The sequence below is a fragment of the Pseudopipra pipra genome, chromosome 15 (assembly GCF_036250125.1).
Source record: "Pseudopipra pipra isolate bDixPip1 chromosome 15, bDixPip1.hap1, whole genome shotgun sequence".
NCBI lineage: Eukaryota > Metazoa > Chordata > Aves > Passeriformes > Pipridae > Pseudopipra > Pseudopipra pipra.
Window position 1 is genome coordinate 5,435,250 of NC_087563.1, and position 18,492 is coordinate 5,453,741.

An 18,492-nucleotide genomic window follows, 5' to 3' on the forward strand; every position below is an offset into this window, starting at 1 on the left:
GGGGGACTTTCTCACTCTCTACAACTCCCTGACAGGAGGGTGGAGCCAGGTGGGGGTCGGGCTCTGCTCCCAGGGAACAAGGGACAGGATGAGAGGAAATGGCCTCAAATTGCCACAAGGGAGGTTCAGGTTGGACTTCAGGAAGAATTTCTTCACCAAAAGGGTGCTCAGGCATTGGAAGAGGCTGCCCAGGGAGCTGGTGGAGTGCCCATCCCTGGAGGTGTTCAAGAAAGAACTGGACATGGTGTTAGTGCTCTGGTGTAGCTGACACGGTGCTGTTCAGTCATAGGCTGGGCTCGATAATCTTAGAGGTCATTTCCAGCCTAAATGATTCTGTGAGAGCAGTTTTAAAAAAGAAACCAGAACCTTCAACCACGAGTGATCAGTTCATTCAGAAGATTTCATGTTCGAAGGTAGTGAACAAGGATAAAACAATTAATTTTTTAAGGCTGGCCATGGCTAACTGTGTAAATGTGAAAAGAAAATGTGTTGCCTGCACTGGAGCCCTAATTTGCTTTGCATTTGACATATGCTCTCTCAAAAGACCATTTTCATTTGTATTTCAGTCATTCTAAAAGATCCTCTCAGAGAAGGTAGGAAGGAGATGCTGTATAATGAGCTGTAATACAATAATCATGGTTTGGATTTCTGTCAAGTTGCTTAGAACACAAATGAGCATTTATCAGGAATTTGCCCAAAACAAATAATTTACACTCATTTCCGCAACAAGACAGGCATGATTCTCTTCCATTCAGCTCTTTGTTAACTCTGATTAATTACTTCACTTCCAAATTTCATTAGAAACATATTCATCTTTTCTAGGTAGCAACAACTGATATGCTGCATCTCCAAGTCTCATATTAGAAAACCGAACATCTGCCCATTCCTTACATTCTACTGACCTCTAGAGACTGTATGTATATATGTATAGCACATATACATTATTTATGTCCATGTACACATACTAGAGCAGCAGTACAATAGATTGACCTGAGAGGAATCTGCAAGCAGTATTTGATGGTACAGTTTTTACTCTAATCACACATTGTTCTTGGAAACGTTCCCTCTCCTGTGTTTTCTAGACATGCAAAGTCTTTTGCTTTTATTCCCTCTCTTCTCTTTGTGTCCTTCCAACACAAACACACCATGCCTTATCTGCTGTGTACAGAATTAGGCTACAAGTACAAATATCAATATAAATATTGAGATAATCCAGGTTTCATTTAGGCACGAATACCTGCTGGGGAGGGAGTGCTACAAACCAGACACTCTGAGTTACTGAAAAACAGACCTTATTGTGTGTGGGGAGAGGAGATCAGTCTCTCACAACTCAGCATCAACACTTCTTCCCCCCACCAAATGATAACATCTTGCAGCAGATTCCTTGTCTCCATTTTGCTGCCAGGGAAAAAACTGCACAAAAGCCTGTGTTGGGGTTGACATTTAGACCAAGCAGAAAGGGCTGAAGGAGTTGAATTTGTCAACTAAAATCTATTCAAAATAGACATGAATCAAATAAGGAAGAGAAACGAGGGGAACAGAAAAGACTCTGTTCTTCCCTAACAATGTTAGAATAACTACCACTGTTAAGAGCTGTTACTTGGTAATGCTCTGAGGTCAAGTATAACAAAAAACATTACCACAAATATATACAAAATTAACATGTGAAATCTGACAGGCACATACTTTGTATTCAGTTCTATATCAAAATTCCTGGAAACATACACTGGTGTTTCTAACACTGCTAATATTCTATAGAGAAGGACCACTCATAAGATACTTTCATATGATTTTATCCTCTGGAATCTCAGAAAGGTAAGTTTAGGAGAAGGATCTTAAAAAACATCCTACTTCAAAAAGCTTTAGCTAAAAAGCTTTTTCACTTTTTTTTTTTTTACTTTGTGGGAGGGGAGATAAAGCCTTCTAATCTTTAATGCAATGTTTTACAGTCTTATAATCGTATTGCATGTGGTAACAGAATAAAAATTTTATTTGATTTGGAATCAGCTATGAGCTACAGGTTGAATTTTATTAAATCAATAAGCTATAGATAGCAACTGAGCTCTGTATCTTCAAAAACTGCATGCATTGAGTAAGAACTGTGTTAGCTAAATATATTCTACACAATACAGCTAAAAAACCTCCTTATATCCATTACTTGGAGTTACTCAGGAGTTACTGCAGCATAAACAAGGAAAATATATTCATCCACGTCTTTGCCTTTAGAAGATTCTTAAGATGTCTCCATTGCCAAATCCTATTTCTATTTTTTTTACATTATTTTCATTCACCTTTTTATTTACCTATTTTAATAAGACTATCACAGTGATGGACCAAATGATATAGATGCATTTGAAACAAGCTTCACAAATAAGTCATTAAATTACTGTTACCTGCAGTACATTTTCCTGTGTACATATCACAGCTTTATATTTCAGAAACTTACTGCAGACTCCTAGACATCCACTCTCCCTCTGCTCCAATAACGTGAGACCAGGTATGTATTTTTAAATTTCAAATGGGCTTAAATTAAAAGACATGATTTCAGATTTCTGTGTTTGTTTTGACATAAGTAAGCATCCAGAGACAAACCTACAAAGCCAGTACTGCTGCTACTGGAAATTGTGGCACTAAACTCAATTGTGGCCAGAATTATTTACCCTATTCAGCTATTCTGAGCTTTCCATAGTGTACTCCTAAACAAAATTCCAGTATACAAGTGTGCTTGCTTTTCTCTTCATGACTTTGAGAACTGAGAAATACAAAGATAAAAGTTTATTCCTCGGGGCTATATTGTGTCATAAGCCTTTCAACTGAATTTGCCAGTGTTTTCAACAGGGAATTCTCTTTAGAAACTCATGACATATTACAATCTTTTAAACTAAATTGTGTATCATTTCATTGAACTGGCAAGTCTGAGGGTAAACTGCAGTGGGGAAGGTGATGTTCTCACAGGCAACAGTCAGGCTTAGTTTTCTGAATGACACAGAACTGTAAAAATGGAAAAGTGCTCATGAACTTTTGGCCATGCCCAACTGGGATGCACAACCTTCAGTGGCCATGGCTAATTGTCTCTAAAACATTAGGAACTATTAAGACTGAGGAAAAAAACCCTCACAACTACATGACTATTCAATAAATATGTAAAAGACTGACATTGCCTTAACCGTCCCCATGAAACGCAGAAAGATTTTCCTTCTGCAGAGAAAGTATGCAAACAGTTTTCTGAAGGTTATGGAATTGCCTTAGTAGGTGCACAGTTGTCAGTTTGAGCCATAAATTAAAGAAGTAGAACATTAAGGAAAACCCCTGTTGGCAACAGCAAAACTGTGCAGGAAAAAACCCCAAACATCAAACTAAAGCTTGTCAGATTAAAGAAATTTTGATGCACACATCTGCAAAACCCCATGAAAATAGTAAACACAAACTACAATAAATAAATAATTAATCTACAGTGCAAATGACATGGGAGATTGACTGTAGAGATCTGCCACACATTTTTCTATCTGCATCATTTTCCAATTATAAGCAGATGCTGAAATTTTCTTACATGCTAAGTGGTAAACCAAATAAAACCACACTGCTATGGATTATAAACTTCAGCAAAACACAGTCATTTTAATTCCAAAACCAGAAATCTCTTCTCTAAGTGATCTTCAAATAATTCTTGGTTTTCCTTTTTTTATTTAAGGTACAAATAGGTACAAACCACTTGCACGCAGGGAGATCACATTTTATAACGAGTAGCCTAAGTTTTGCATGTTTACCCTGCTTTACATGAAAAGTTGGGATTAAAGAAACCAACACAACACCCATTAGTGTTTTGAATTTGAAATCAGTTACGGTTGATGATCATCTCCAAAAATAAATATTCCCACAGATAGAGGTCAGTGGTTGCCTGAAATTGCATCAGTTAGTGCCTGTATACTAAAATCCTCCAGTCCTTTGGGACTGCTTTATCGTTTTATCAGATTAATTAATAAAACAGTAGTTTTAGCATAGAGCACCAGAGAGTTTTCTATTCTCACATTTGCCATTAGGTACTCTACAATTTATTGATCTGAGACTCATCATAGGGTTTCTCTCAGAATTTAATCACATAAGAAGATGGTAACTCACAATTGCTCACAGTTTAAAAAAAGTACATATAAAATAATGTACAAGTTAAGAGACAGCATTTTTTTGTCTTTTAATTATCCTATGTGTTGATTTGGCAAGTTCTTGCTGTTCTCAAAGGAAAGCAACTTCATTGAACTGGAATTCTAAAGTTGCATGCATTTCATTTCTTAATTTATAATTAAACATTTGTATTTTGTGGCTGCATTGGGGAAAAAAACCCCAAACAAACAACTAACTTTTAGGGATAGTCTTCCACCACTTCCTCTAAGAAAACACACGTCAAACAATGTTAACACTAGTGATAACATTTTAAAAGAGGGAAGTAAAACCTAAAAACCTTACAAGAAGGCAGATGGTTGTATCTACATGTGCCTCCTTTCAGCACACGTATCTGCTCAGGTTTTCAGATGGAATAGCACCTACAATAATGATGTAAAAAATTACTGGTCTCTTATTATGAAAAGCCTTGAGCTTTTTCTTTGGCTTTTGTAATCTCACTGCATTTCTTTCTGTGGATGAAGTAATCTTTACTTTGCTCTCCAGCAACATCTACTGGAACATCAGTAAAATGCTGCTATTTCTATTAATCACCCATTTAACATCTAGTAGGGCAGAGTTAGCAAATGCCAAAAGGAGAGAGAAATTCTCTGCAATTCTGATCTCAAACAGATCAAGGTGGCTTGTCTTCAACCTCCTAGTTTCCTGCCATTTCATAAGGAACAAAGTCTTCATGCCTAATTTCTATCAAAAGCCATCTACCATTTATACACTGTATATAAGTCACAAAATATCATTTAAAGTACCACTCTACATCCAGGACTTTCATTTTTGTCAGAGAAGTTACTCTTAATTGCAGTTTGATCCAACATGTGTGTAAACAGAACTGAAGCACGAAGAGAGCTTGGAAGAACACACAGAAACATTTTGGAAGGTGAAACAGAGGTGTAGTGGCAATTCCAATGCCAAATAATAAACAGGTTCGGCAAGTTAAAAAGTAAAAAATGTCCACAACAAAACAATGAAACATTTACAAGTTGTCTTGTCTGATTTCAGGTCCTCAGGAAAAAAATAAAATCTGTCCCTTTCTATGAGATGAACGTGTCTGGTTAACTCCCACTGAAGGTGAGCACTGAGGTGTGAAGTCCCTTCTTTGCTGCTGGGAGACTCAGCTTCCCTGGGGGTTGATCCTGCTCAGCTGAGTGGTGGCTTGTCACTGCCTGTCCTGTGGAACCTGCCACTGCAAACGGCCACAGAGAGCCCTGCCATGGAATTTTGAGAGGTCTGGAGCTCTGTGCACCAGGACGCTGCGAGCAGGGCTGAGGCACTGGGGGAAACTTGCCTAAAGACCAAAGTTCTCAAGCAAACCCGCTCATTTCAACCCTCAGCGTGTTCATTTGTGGGTCTGCAACACGAAATTCTGCCTATCAAACGCTGTTTACTCTCTGACAGCTCACCAAGTTGGCTTCTCACAGCTCTGCTTTCAGGGCCAGCTAATAACTGCTCCACTTCACAATAAACTCTGGTCACTACAATATTATTTGCCTTCCTCTAAAGCCCTAATAATGGTCTAACTATCCTTGACTGCTTGTTCACTTTTCAGTGTGACAATGAAACTGCTGCTCAAAATCCCTTCCTCCTATTTTGAGTCTCAGTTTGCTAATACAGGGAGCAACTGTAAAAATGTAGGAGAGAAAAAAAAGGCACCAAAGCCAGTGAAGACCAGAAACAGAAGTCCCAATAGTTAAATATACCAGTTGTGAATAAAAGGCACTTATGAACATGTAAAATTTTAGAAGTAATTAAAATTATTTTTGCCTTTTGGAATCCCTATAAAGCCCCCATGTATTTTTATGGAGAATAAAAGGGCACGTCTCCCAAAACCACAAACCCTTTCGGCTATAGAATTTCTTATTATCACAAGACTTAAGTTCATAGGCTTTGCCTGATAAATTAGCTCCTCTCAATAACTGTTAAAATAGAAAGCCCTTTATTGTAATCCAAGTGCACTTGTGGACAGCACTTTCAGAGTTAACTCCATTTGACAACTGACATAAATCCATTATTCTAATTTGGCGATTGCTTTACTAAACACAGATGCATTTTACGAGTTTTTCATTCAGGATGCTACTTAATCTCAATTTACAAAACATAAACACGAAATAGGTTTTACAGTACGTCTAAAAGGGTAGAGCTATTCATCTGATGAAATGCCAGGCAAACAAACCATATTCACCTAGACCTAAACTCAATGCTGGATTTTGCATTACACAATAAATAGTAAATAAGTAAATTATTTTTGTTTGTTTAGCTGTTGCAATCACATTGCAGAATGCAAGCTCCCCGAGGGTTATAAGACTCAAAAGCATCTCTTACACTGAGATTTAAGCACTGAATTTAACCCTAAGCAAAGTCCAGCTTTCACAAAAGCTGGCTCTCTGATTTATTTTGATACACAGAAAAAAAAAGAGGGGAAAAAACCAAGCATTCAGTGTGAATACAGCATCCACCCAACCCCATTTCTAATTCAATTTATAGCAGATACTTTACATCTTAAACAAAAGGAATCTGATACAACACCGATGCTGCCTCTTGCTGCAGTTGCTCGCCTCAGTTACAGAACGCTGGAAATCCACCGCTCCGACCGAGCACTCCATAAAACATTCGGATTCAGACACTTCTTACCTGCCTCAGTTGAAGGCTTCCTTCCCTTGTTAGCAGTATGAAGCATCCTCTAGCCTTCCCAATCCTTAGCACCGGCCTCAAATTGCACAGCTAAGTCCCTTTTTTTTTTTTTTTTTTTTTTTTTTGCGAGAGAACGCTTATTCAAAGTGATTAGTTTTTGTTGTCCCTTTTAAGTCCCTCCTGCGGGAAAGAGCCGGCGAGCGATGTGACGCCACCTTTTAATCTTTTGCGAGAGTGAAAAGGCAGAAAAGGAGCGCTCGATCAAACTGAGCTTCACACATGACTAAAACTCGGCGGAGAGGCTGCGAGCTCTGGCTGAAGCACCACTAGGCGTGAGTGTAAGAACAGAGAAGAGGGGAGAGTCAATGAAATGTGACAACGTATGTGCATCAAAGACGGGGGAAAGAGGGAGAGAACAATGAGAGAGAGATCGCGACAGCAACGAGGGGAAGAGAAAGAATGAGAATGGGAGGGAGAATGAGCAGGGAGAAAAGAGGAGAGTTTTGAAGCAACGAATTCGCAGAATAAAGCCAAAGTGTCTGGCAGCTTCTGTTTTTATCTCAGTGAGCATGACATACTGCCTCTCTCATTTAGCAACACATTCTTGTCTCTTCCAGGTTTGAAAACTGAGATAATCACAGTGTGTGCCTGTTTTTGCCTGGCTGGTAGACTCGTGTGCAGTACACCTGAGATGCCCCCCGACCATCTTCCAGAGAGGCATTTATGTGCAATTAAGTTCATGTATTCATTAGGAAAGACACCGTCCCCCCACCCCCAAAAAGCAGAAGCTGCTAATTTCAGCATCAATATACCATATAGTTTAACTGGCAGATGGAATTCTACTTATAACTGCTAACAAACTGCCACTGATAAACAAATGACTGAACAAATGTTTAATGTTAATAACTGGGTTTTCATAGCAGCAAAACATATTAGCATTGATAAATCTGTTTTTTTAAAAAATGGCATTTCAGACACTTCATTCTATTTACCTTGTAATTTCAAGATGAAGTTGCACTAAGTAATAGGAAAAGAAAAAATGTGACCTGGAACTAACATTTTTAAAGGAATCTATCAGAGGTACTTTCAGATTTCCAATATTTGTAAAGGAATTACAAAGTTAAACCTAAATTTAAAATTTTAAAGTTAATTATGAATTCCTACTCATTTAGAAAAGCTCCAAGTCCTAATACAAGTCCACACTAAGTCCTCATATAAGCAGGGTTTATTTTCATGCAACATGAGGGTTGGATGTGTGTGTGGATGGTTTGGTTGGTGTTTTTTTCTAACTACAGATACCATCTGTAACATCAGGACTGCTTCTGTAATTCACTTTTTTATACCTTTTACCTTTTCATGGTAAAGGTAAATAGGCTTTTTGCCAACTGGCCCAGAGCACACATGGTACTTGTCTGCAGAACTGACACAAATCCATGGGCAGACCTGGCTGGGACATGGAGATCTAAACACACCTGGAAAAGAACACATTTTCTTTGCTGCAGCACCCTATTTGGGCCTTCCCTTGGATCCTACCACCTCAACTCAGGGAAAAGGAAGGACTATGTCTGTCAGATGCTGGAAATCTGGACCTAGAACTGTCCAGCACTCTGCTGTGCCAGCTTATGCAAGTCACACACGTGACCTCTGGGCATCCGTGCCTTCAGATATGTAACTAGCTTAAAAAACAATGTTTTAACAGCTCTACATAATTCAGTATCCTCTGTTGTAAGAGTTTTCCAGTTCCAAAGATGAGTTCACAAGCGATTATCAGGGTATCAGCAGTCCATTTCAACACTGAGGACTTATGTATCATTGTTGTACCACAAAACTTTCAAGACTTGATTTTTTCTGTGAATTCTAGCCTCCAGAATCTCACCAGAAGCTCTGGACAGTTGGAATCCAGTTTTCATATTTGTATAGCAAATTGCTATATTGCAAAACAAATCTTTAATTTAAGGTTGCAAACTGACCCAGACCCCACCCACACTTACTGATAAATTTGTGATTGCTTCAGTGTTCCACCTCTTATTTTTTGTCCCCTGGGGACTGGCAATTCACTGACATAAATACAGCCCCATTAAAATCAGATTCTCAATAACCTTGTGCCATCTTCAACATGTGAGCTCAGAGTAAAATTTACCATAAGGAGACAAATATTAGTAAGAACAATGGGCTTTTAAACCTCTCTCCCTACAGCATTAGCCTGACCAAGCACTGGAGCAGTTTGTGTGATGGATCAAGTATTTCTCCTTGCTCTGCTGGTGTTACAAAGGTCTCCTATTTTATGGAAATAAATACCACCTTAAAATTCAGGGGGACACTAAGATGGGAGAGAAATGGAGATCCATGTGTTCAGTTATTGCAAATTTTTTCTGGACTATTATTAGTAAATACTCTAAAGGAAGTGTCTATCTACTTTTTAAAAAGAAAACAAGCAAAAAGAAGTTTCAGGTTCCTATAAGAAGCCCCTCTGCCTGTCCAGTGTGTGCTTAGGCCTGTGTGCACTTAAAATGAATAACAGGAACAATTAAGGAAGAGATATTTCCTGTTTCCTGTTAATTTTGTATTTTCTCACCTTTACTGGTAAATTGCTTTTCTTATGGAATACTTGATAAGAAGTTTCCACATCTCTTACAATGTACTAGATTATATCCATGACAACTTCCAAAAAATGCAAACATGTATATTCATACTTCTAGAAGTATTTATTCATCCTCACAGACCTATCTACAAATCCACAATGGAATCAAGACCCTGCATTTGCATCCAAGGTCAACAAAACACTTGAAAACATGCATGCAGCTTGTTTTCATGGAAGATGTAAGATTCTGTGGCTAAAACTCAGCATAAGCTTGTACAAGGAATAAATAAATTGTTTTCTACAAGAACTGACCTTGTGTTTGAACTAAAAATGTTTGGACACTGAACTGCTTGACTCCTTACAGCTCCAGTGAGCAAAGCAAGTCATTCTCCTATGGAAGTGAGTTATTCTATAAATCAGCCACATTTCCATAAGACAGGCAAGGCTTTGACAAACATGAATGCCAAAACTCTATTTTACTGCTGTTAAATGTGCTTCCACTTAAACTTCTTCAAGCAGTACTCCAGGAGCATACCAGCACCACACCAGAGAACATTTCAAATAACACAGAAATGTACTAGTAATACCATTTTGTGCAGAGATATAAATAACTGATTCCCAGCCCTTTTTTTCTTTTTTTTTTTTTAAATACACTTTCACCATTACAGAGAAAATAACTAAATCAGAGCTCTCCCTCAATCTTACCTGAGGAAGCCAAGACAAGTTTAATCACAGAAAACCTCTTAATCCATTACTTGCCTACTCTACTAGAAAACTGGATCATTCTTCTGTTTGTTTTAGGTCTAGGAAGTCATTAGCCTGCATGCAAACACCTACCCTGTGACTCCAAACCTGTGTAGTAACAAAGCAGTTTAAGAACATTCAACACATGGTATTGTTTCAATGGTGCTGGATCCCCACAGCCCCCTCCCAGGAAAATGCAGCGTTATGTAGAACATGCAGCATCATGACAGCAAATTATGGGGAAATAAAGTGGCAAAAGACTACAAAAGTGCTCACACCTACCACAGGGACTACTGGCCAGAAACACTCTGACTTTGGAGCTAAATGAAAGCTTCTGACTATGCAAAAGAGCTGATGACCACCTCCTCTTAGCAATATCCTTCTGTATTTTACATCTAGCAAAGACTCTCTTTGCCAATTACCTAGTTGGGTGATATAAACACAAAGGTTGGTGATTTCTCCAACCTTTTGGTTTTGTTTCTCTGTTTCAGACCCGAAGACAGACTGTGTCTGAAAGCATTTATTTTTTTTTTCAGTTACATCCACTGATTTAATAAAGCATACCACCTTTTTCCTCCACAAACCCTGTTTCAATAATACCTTTGGATCTCTTACACCACAAACACTACACAAGCAGAATGGCACAGTGAGGCCCTTCATCCCTCCCCAGCCACCATTCCCTAGACTGATCTGTTCACTGCTCAGAGCAAATACAAGGAGTAGCACAAGGGTTAGAACTGAGGCAGAGCACACCAGAAAACCCCTTGTGTCTCATATTGTCTATACTTAACTTCCCAGCATCCAATTTACAACAAGAAATGCACTTGGTGGGGTAAAACAAGGGTCTGGATCAGACATAATTTTACTGGTGAGAGGCACAGGATAAAGACCTTGCACAAGCTACACACAACAGCCTGGTAGGGTGAAGAAAAACTGTGATGCTATTGCTGGTATGAATTATAAAACCACTTAAATGCAGTTTTTTGAGCATAACTGAATACATGTGATAGCATCATTATAAATTAAAACTGTTTATGACCTCCATTTGGTCCAAACACTACAACCTTACTCACTGTATGCATGGCTGAACAAACTGATCTATGACTGCCTGTGTTACAAGAGAGAAGGGACAGGCAAGTGTTCTGCAAAGGAAACAAAAAGAAAATACCAGCAGAAGCAGCTTGTAATGAGTCATGCAGATTTCTTAATGGCTACTAAAAATAATCTTTGATTCTTATCATTGTCGACTCAGTAAGTGATAATAACTAATACCTAAGTTGTTATTCTGTTTACATGGTTAATTTGTAGTTTTCTCTATTTCATAAAAATAAGTGTTAGTATATTTCAAAACCAATAATTTCATGAATGAATGGAAATCAGTACTTTTGTAAATTTTGCTAAAGTGCTAAAATAGGAGATAATCAGTATGTTCTTGGTTATTTGGGAACACTAATTTCAAAGGACATGTAATTCCACCCTGCCCTTCTATTTACTTGTAAAACCATAGAGGAATATGCATTAAAATTACATTTCAAAATTCAGACTTCTGTGGCACCAACTTGTTGTCTGTTTAGAATTTTTACTCCAATTACAGTCACAAATGCTAAGGCCTTTTAAGACTGTCCTCAGTACTCAAATATTTCCTGAAATATCTCTCCCAGAAGACTTTTTAAATCTTTTTAAAACAGCAGCAAACAGATTACCTTCACGTGTGCCTAAATGGCAGCCAGTTCATGTGAAACCCCTGTGCCTCAAATAACATTAGGAATGGAAAGAATCATTTGCCTCCAAGATTCAGGTGTGCCTGCCATGATTTCTGCCTGTCATGGGCAGAGAGCTCCTCCACAGGCACCTTCTGCCTGCAAAGACAAAGGAGGCTTCCAGGAGAGCACCGTGCAGCTCGTGAAGGATTTTCTTCACAACCAGATAATTTAAGTTCTTTACATGAAACACAAATCTACACTGAGACAACAGAGTACATTGCTTCACCCAGAGTACAATTTATTTTAGAGTACAGGGCAACACACTTAGAAACTGAACATACCCCAGTTTTACTGCCCAGTCCTCTGAATTAATATGCAACATTCATGCCTTAAGTATACCCTTGAGCATTCAGTACTTCTTTGAGCCACAGCTTTGAAGATGTGTTGGTTTCCTATGCACTAACTTGACCTATATTCAGGCTGACTTCTATTGTGAGATTATTTCTGCTGTGAATTCAATTCCAGATTCTATGTACACTGCTTTGCTACACCTATGATACAGATGGCAAAAAGCAGAAGGATGTCAACAAATTAAAAGGCCACTGCTGTCATTCCCTAATAACCAGGGTCATCAAAACCCTTTTTTTTTGTGGGCTGATCTCGACACAAGCATATTGGCCAGGTAATCCGGAAACACAGAATCAAATCTATAAACCTCTTTAAATTGTTTGTTGTCAGGGTCCAAAGACCTTCTGCCCTTCTGGAGCTGAATTTGATCTATGTCATGAGCCAAGGATGCCTAAAACTGCAAGAGATGGCCAAAAAATAAAGAGGGGTGGGGAGTGTGTAATCAATAACTTTTTAAGAGTGAAGTTCCAAGATGAAAACAGAAAAATGGTGCTCCATCTCTAATACAGGACACAGCAGAAGTGAAAAACAGGAACAAAGGTCTTACTTTCTTAATACTTGCTCTTGTTTATTCATGTCCTGATCCACAGCTTTTGCACCAGAACTCCACTTTTCATATGTATATCACATCTTTTCGTATTTGAAGCACAAAGGTCTTACAGGATTAAGATTCAGGATTAGGTTTTACCTTACTAGTAACACCAGAAAATTCATTTAATGGTTCAAATTTTTTTCATGTAGGGACCAAGAGGACTAATATACTGTAACAGAACACCTTATCTCATGAAACAAAATTATCAAGCCCTCTCAGCTTACTAGGCCAGCTGAAAGACCTCTAGAGAACTTGAAAGATTTCCATTTCTGCACGTGTATAACAGACTCCTGATGAACAGTTACCTTTACACCAACAGCTACCACAGCCATGGAGGTAACTGGAGATCCTGCTATACCAGCAATGTCAAACAACAATATAGAAAAACAACTGCACAGTCCCTACGTGCTGCCTGAATATTTGCAGAGCCTTACTCATCACATGAGTCAAGAGGTTCTTTTATTTAACAGTTTCACGCTGCATCTGTACTGTGACTCAACAAATGAGTAGGTAAGAAAAAGGGTAGGGAGCTTCAAGCAAGTCTGGGTTTACTCCCCATCTGTTGTGGTACAGAACACAGAGCAAAGTTCCACAAACAAGGGTTGACATGGCACATAAAAGCACCCTGGGACCCCTTTTCTTGGCATTCCCTCAGCTCACATCAGACAGAAGTTTTGATGAACCTGTGGTGTGAACCAGAAAAGTCATTCCTGCCTTTATCCCTGTCACACCACTAAGAGAACACACAGAGAAGCAAAAGAAAAAAAAAAGAAGAAAAGGGTAAATGTGAAGTGCTCATTAGAATGTTGAGAACACCAAGAGCTTGACATGATTGACTCTTGAGAACTTTAAGATAAAGTATTTTAGGTAAGTTGCTAAAAAGCAACAGATATATTCCAAAAAACACATGCATATTAGAAATGCTGTAAAAAGCAAATATGACATTACAGTATGGATGATTAAAACTTAAAAATATTTAAATGCACATTTTAGGTTTGGTTTTACGATGACTGTTTCACAGTTCTGAAACACAACCAGATCACATTATAAATATCAAGATGTGGTTTTTTAGGTATGTTTATTCTCTTAAAAACATTCATGGCAAGTAATTTGCTGTATTTAAAAATAATCACAATTTAAAAACAACATTCAAATTCCCCCTCTCTTCCCTCCAGTGTTTTTTTCTTTGGAACATACAGATTTTGATTCCATGGAAACTCAACCGAGACTGTACCATTTCTTCCACTCAGCTGAGTGCTGGGTTACTGGTGACCAGTGAGAGCACTGATGAACTGTCTGGCTGTTATTTGAAATGCTCTTCAACTTTATGAAGCTAGAGTCATTAAAGTAAAAGCTTTCTCCTAAACAGTTTCTGACAAAGTGAAAAAACAGTTCACAAAAAAAGAAGAGCTAACTATCTTTACTTTTACTGTTTTTCAGCCATTGTCATTTTCAACCCTCTCTCTCCTGTGACAATCACTGAAGAAATTAAAAAACTTTACATATCAGCCAACACTCTTTTACAGTTACCTGATCCTTACTTATGAAATCTGGAATACAGTGGTACAATTTCAGATACTGAATACCAAAAAAACCCTCTGGAAGTTGCCAGGAATAGATATGAACTACACTGAACAACATGAGGGAGTCACAGAGACTTCCCAGAAAGTGCCCATCTTAATGCACACCAAAAGCACAATATTTAAGAGGTACAATCCTGAAAACCAAACCAAACCAAAACCACAGAGAAACAAATTTCGCAGTGCTCAGTTTTTCTAATAACCTCGATTTCCTCTTTCCTTGAACTTCCTGTTTTGGGGTGTTTTTTACGACTTTTTTAAATACACTTCTTCTCCCTGTGACCCAGTACCCCCATCTATGAATGGAGTATAGATAACAGTTGATTTGTACAGGTACTTTGAAAACTATGCTTGACAACATCAGGAAGGGGTATCTACATATTCAAAAAAACCCACAACAACCAGACCTTTTTTCTCCCCTCATTTTTCTCTATTTAAACTGTGCTTACTCTATGGAAAAACATTTGGATCCCCAATGAAATTCTATAAAACCTTATTCATTACAGATTTTTCTGCTGACTAGAGTTTCAAGGTAACTACAATAATGTAAAGCAATACCATGCTCCTGCTGTTGTTTTTTTCTTTTAGCATAAAGGATATGAGTGCAGGCACGGAATGCATAAATCATCAAGCATGTTATAAGCACTCTGTTGCCCTCATCTCTATCATAACACCTAGTTTTTGTCTCAATTCTAACAGATTTCCTGTTAACCAAATTCACAAGCTATTAATTGACATCAACCAATACATGTTCATGACAAAGAAACAAAACGTGTGAAGAAACATATAGTACTGTGAATTTAATTTTCAAAATGCTTCTCAGTTTGATAAGAATTAGTCAGACCCATTCTACCATCATAAGTTATGTCTGATAGGCCTAAAAACACATTTTCAGGTACTCACTGGAATGGAAACATTTCTTTATGCTTATCAAGAAGTCCTTTAAGAGCAATGAAAGGATGTTCTTGAAATGCTTTCAACACCTGGCAATGCTTAAAGTTCACAAGACAGAACAAACATTTACCATAAAGATAGCAGGAAGAAACTGTTAGTCCAGGATAAGCCACCCAAAACTAAAGATACAGATGCATTTCTCTTACTTACACTACTCAAAGGACATCCGTGGAAAACCAGCACACAGCCTTGCATGTCTGGAGCTATGTGCCACCCTCAGGCAGCCCTAGCTGTGATAGTGACCACAAGCATTTGGGCTACACAAACCAGCTCTGGGGAGGCCCACGCTGCAGGGGTTAAGAGCTGGCAAGTGGCCACACCTGTGCCCTGTTAGCTGTCCTTCCCTCAGCTGCCCCAAATGAAAGCAATCACCACTTTGCCCTGTTAGCTGTCCTTCCCTCAGCTGCCCCAAATGAAAGCAATCACCACTTTGCCCTGTTAGCTGCTCTTCCCTCAGCTGCCCCAAATTAAAGCAATCACCACCCTCCAATACAGGGACAGGGAAATAACTGCCCCTCCCTGCTCCCCAGGTGTCACCCATCAGGAGTTTGCCTCCTCTGGGATCCTGCCCAGCCACCACAGCCGTGCTACATCTACCTGTAGAACTGCTTATTTATTATACACCTCCTTGCCCAAAGGCCTCAAAGCAGCTCATGGAATTAGGCAAGCACCCAAGGGCTCTGCTATGTCACACTCTGAGAAACCTCTTCTCGGCCGAGATGAAGTGTGCTAAGATGTACTGGAGTGACAAAGGTCAGCAGAATAGCTGAGGCTGCCAAACTGGAGCTGTACCAGTTGCTAACTGGGTAACACATTCACAAGTTTTTTCATGACACCCAATATTTACTAGAACAGCAAGTAAGGAGGATGCTAATGCTTGAGCTATTCAGCTATAAACATAATGCTTTGCCCCCCCCAACCCATTAAAGCTGAGTTTAACACAGGTGGTATCCCTGCTCAGGGCTGGGGGTTCCACTCCAGGAACTTTAATTTCTAACACAGCACTCGTTGTGCTGTGTAGAGCACACTGAGCCTCTACACCCAAAGGTGCTCGGGCCAGAGGGAACCAGAGCTGGCTCCCTCCCCACACAGCCCCAGCCTCCAGCTGCCCCAGGGAGAAAGGAGAGGATAAGGCAGAAATTCTGAGTTTTGCTTTGTTTGTGGGGTTTTTTTTCATAGAATCACAGAATAGTTTGAGCTGGAAAGGACCTTAAAGATCACCTAGTTCCAAGCCCCCTGCAGCAGGCAGGCACACCTTCCACTTGGGGAGGTTTTTTGTTGGCTTTGTTTGTTTGTTTGGGGGGGTTGGGTGGTTTGTTAGCTTTTTTTTTCTTTTTCCCCCTTAGGGGTGAGTGTTGCTGCTGTTGTGGTGGGTTTTATTTTTACCTGAAACCCGGTCTCAGGGGCTGCCCGAGCAGGTCCCCAGGTAATCCCCCACCTGAGCCGCTCCCTGCTCCCCATCCCGGCCGCACTCCATCACCCTCCCGACACCGGGAACAGCCCCGCCGCCCCCCGTGCCAGCCGCAGCACGTACCTGCGGGCAAGACAGGAGTCCCTGCGCTCCCTCCATCCTGCTCCTCGCCCGGCGCGGGGCGGGAGATGCGCGGGTACCCCCGCACGGACCATCCCGAGGAGCCGCACCTGGGGCGCTCGGGGGATGGACATCGCACATCACGCCCCGCCCTTCCCCAAGCACACCCCCGGGGGGCCCAGCACAGGGGTTTTCTTTGGAACGGCAGGAAACGAACATCCTGGGCCAGGCGATGGGACAGAGCCCAGCCCAGCCCCGCAGCGAAGCCCGGTCACCGCGGGGCACCCGCCGTGCGCGGGGTGCGGGACCCCAAGGACAGGGGGGAGCAGCTGCCCTGCTGGGGGAAGGTCAGAGGAGAGAGGAGCAGGGTGTGATACAAACCAGAGCTGACAGCGTCTGAACAGAGACACAGCTCCGGCAGGAGCAGAGCAGAGAGCCCTCGGATACCGGTTGCGGCTGCGATGTGCGGTGAATACCTGAGCAGCCCGGCCGGGCACCGATCGAGGAGAGATGCCAAAGGGCCAACACTAATGGCAATCCTGTCTCGCCACAGTCATCAGCATGACAAGGCTGATGCTGTAGGTGCCTGAAGAAACAGATCTTTTATCTTCTCAGAGACTCAGGTATAGACTGTGGGCTTAGCTCATGCATAAAAACCAAAATTAGCACCACTGATAGCTGCTAGTAATGTGAACAATTAATGTATATAGTTTTCACTTTAGATGAACAATTTTAACCACAGGATTACAGTGAATTTTTAACTACACTGCAGCTGAATGAAAAAAAAAAACTTCTTACATGAGTCTGATCCGAATGCTTTAAATGAAGTTATAACCAAATAAAACCTTATTAAAATGTAGTTGGCCCCATTAGCCACTCGATTACAATTCAGCAAGACCAAAAAAAACATTAAAAAGCATATAAAAAAGAGTAGGAAACTGAACAACAGAGGGAGACAGGGACATGCAGAATCAGTACATATTCCAAAGAACAATATGCAAACATGGAAATGCTTTTGGTCTGGCTACAAAGACCTCACAATATATGACTGTTTCAGTCTTTAAGCAAATCTGGTACGTGGAATCTCACCTCAGCCAGTTTCTCTATGGCCTCAAAGTACATTGAACTCATTTCCTCAGTTGCATCTTTCATACTTTGGCATCTGAATATCCCAGGATCCAAACATGCCCTACTGCCCGTGGTACCTGATGAGCCTCCCCTTTCTGGGCCATCAAGGGCAGGACTGTGCTCTGTACCAGTGCAAACACACATTACCACCACAGTGCCCACGCCTTCCTAGGAGAGGATCATTATTCCGCGTACTAAAATAATAATAATAATAACAATTAAAAAAACTCTCACAAGCAAACAACCCTTCTTGGAAAAGGCAGGGATGAGGGCCCTGAGTGACCCTCCACCTCGCAGTCTGTCTGCACAGGTGACAGATGCTGCCTCCTCCCCTCCCCACACTCACCGAGGGGAAGGGAGGTTGCATCTCTTTCGGTTATTAAGTGGATAATGACTCCATATGCTGTCCTGCAGCCAAGCAACAAATAAAAATCATAATGTACAGGCCAAATAACTTCCTTGGAATCTAG

General features: G+C 40.3%; 1 protein-coding gene across 20 annotated transcripts in view; it reads right to left on the reverse strand.

Annotated features, from left to right (window-relative positions):
- Positions 1 to 18,492, reverse strand: part of TENM2 (teneurin transmembrane protein 2) — a 1,078,265-nt gene that overhangs the window by 333,610 nt on the left and 726,163 nt on the right. The window contains exon 1 of one of the 20 annotated variants that reach the window (XM_064671608.1): positions 6,802 to 7,437. The exons of 18 other annotated variants lie outside the window; for them this stretch is intronic. In XM_064671608.1, the coding sequence (XP_064527678.1) occupies positions 6,802 to 6,847 (46 nt within the window). In that variant the 5' untranslated portion in view covers positions 6,848 to 7,437. Of the gene's footprint in view, positions 1 to 6,801; positions 7,438 to 18,492 lie in introns of those variants that run through there. One more of the 20 variants, XM_064671609.1, reaches the window with a different exon arrangement.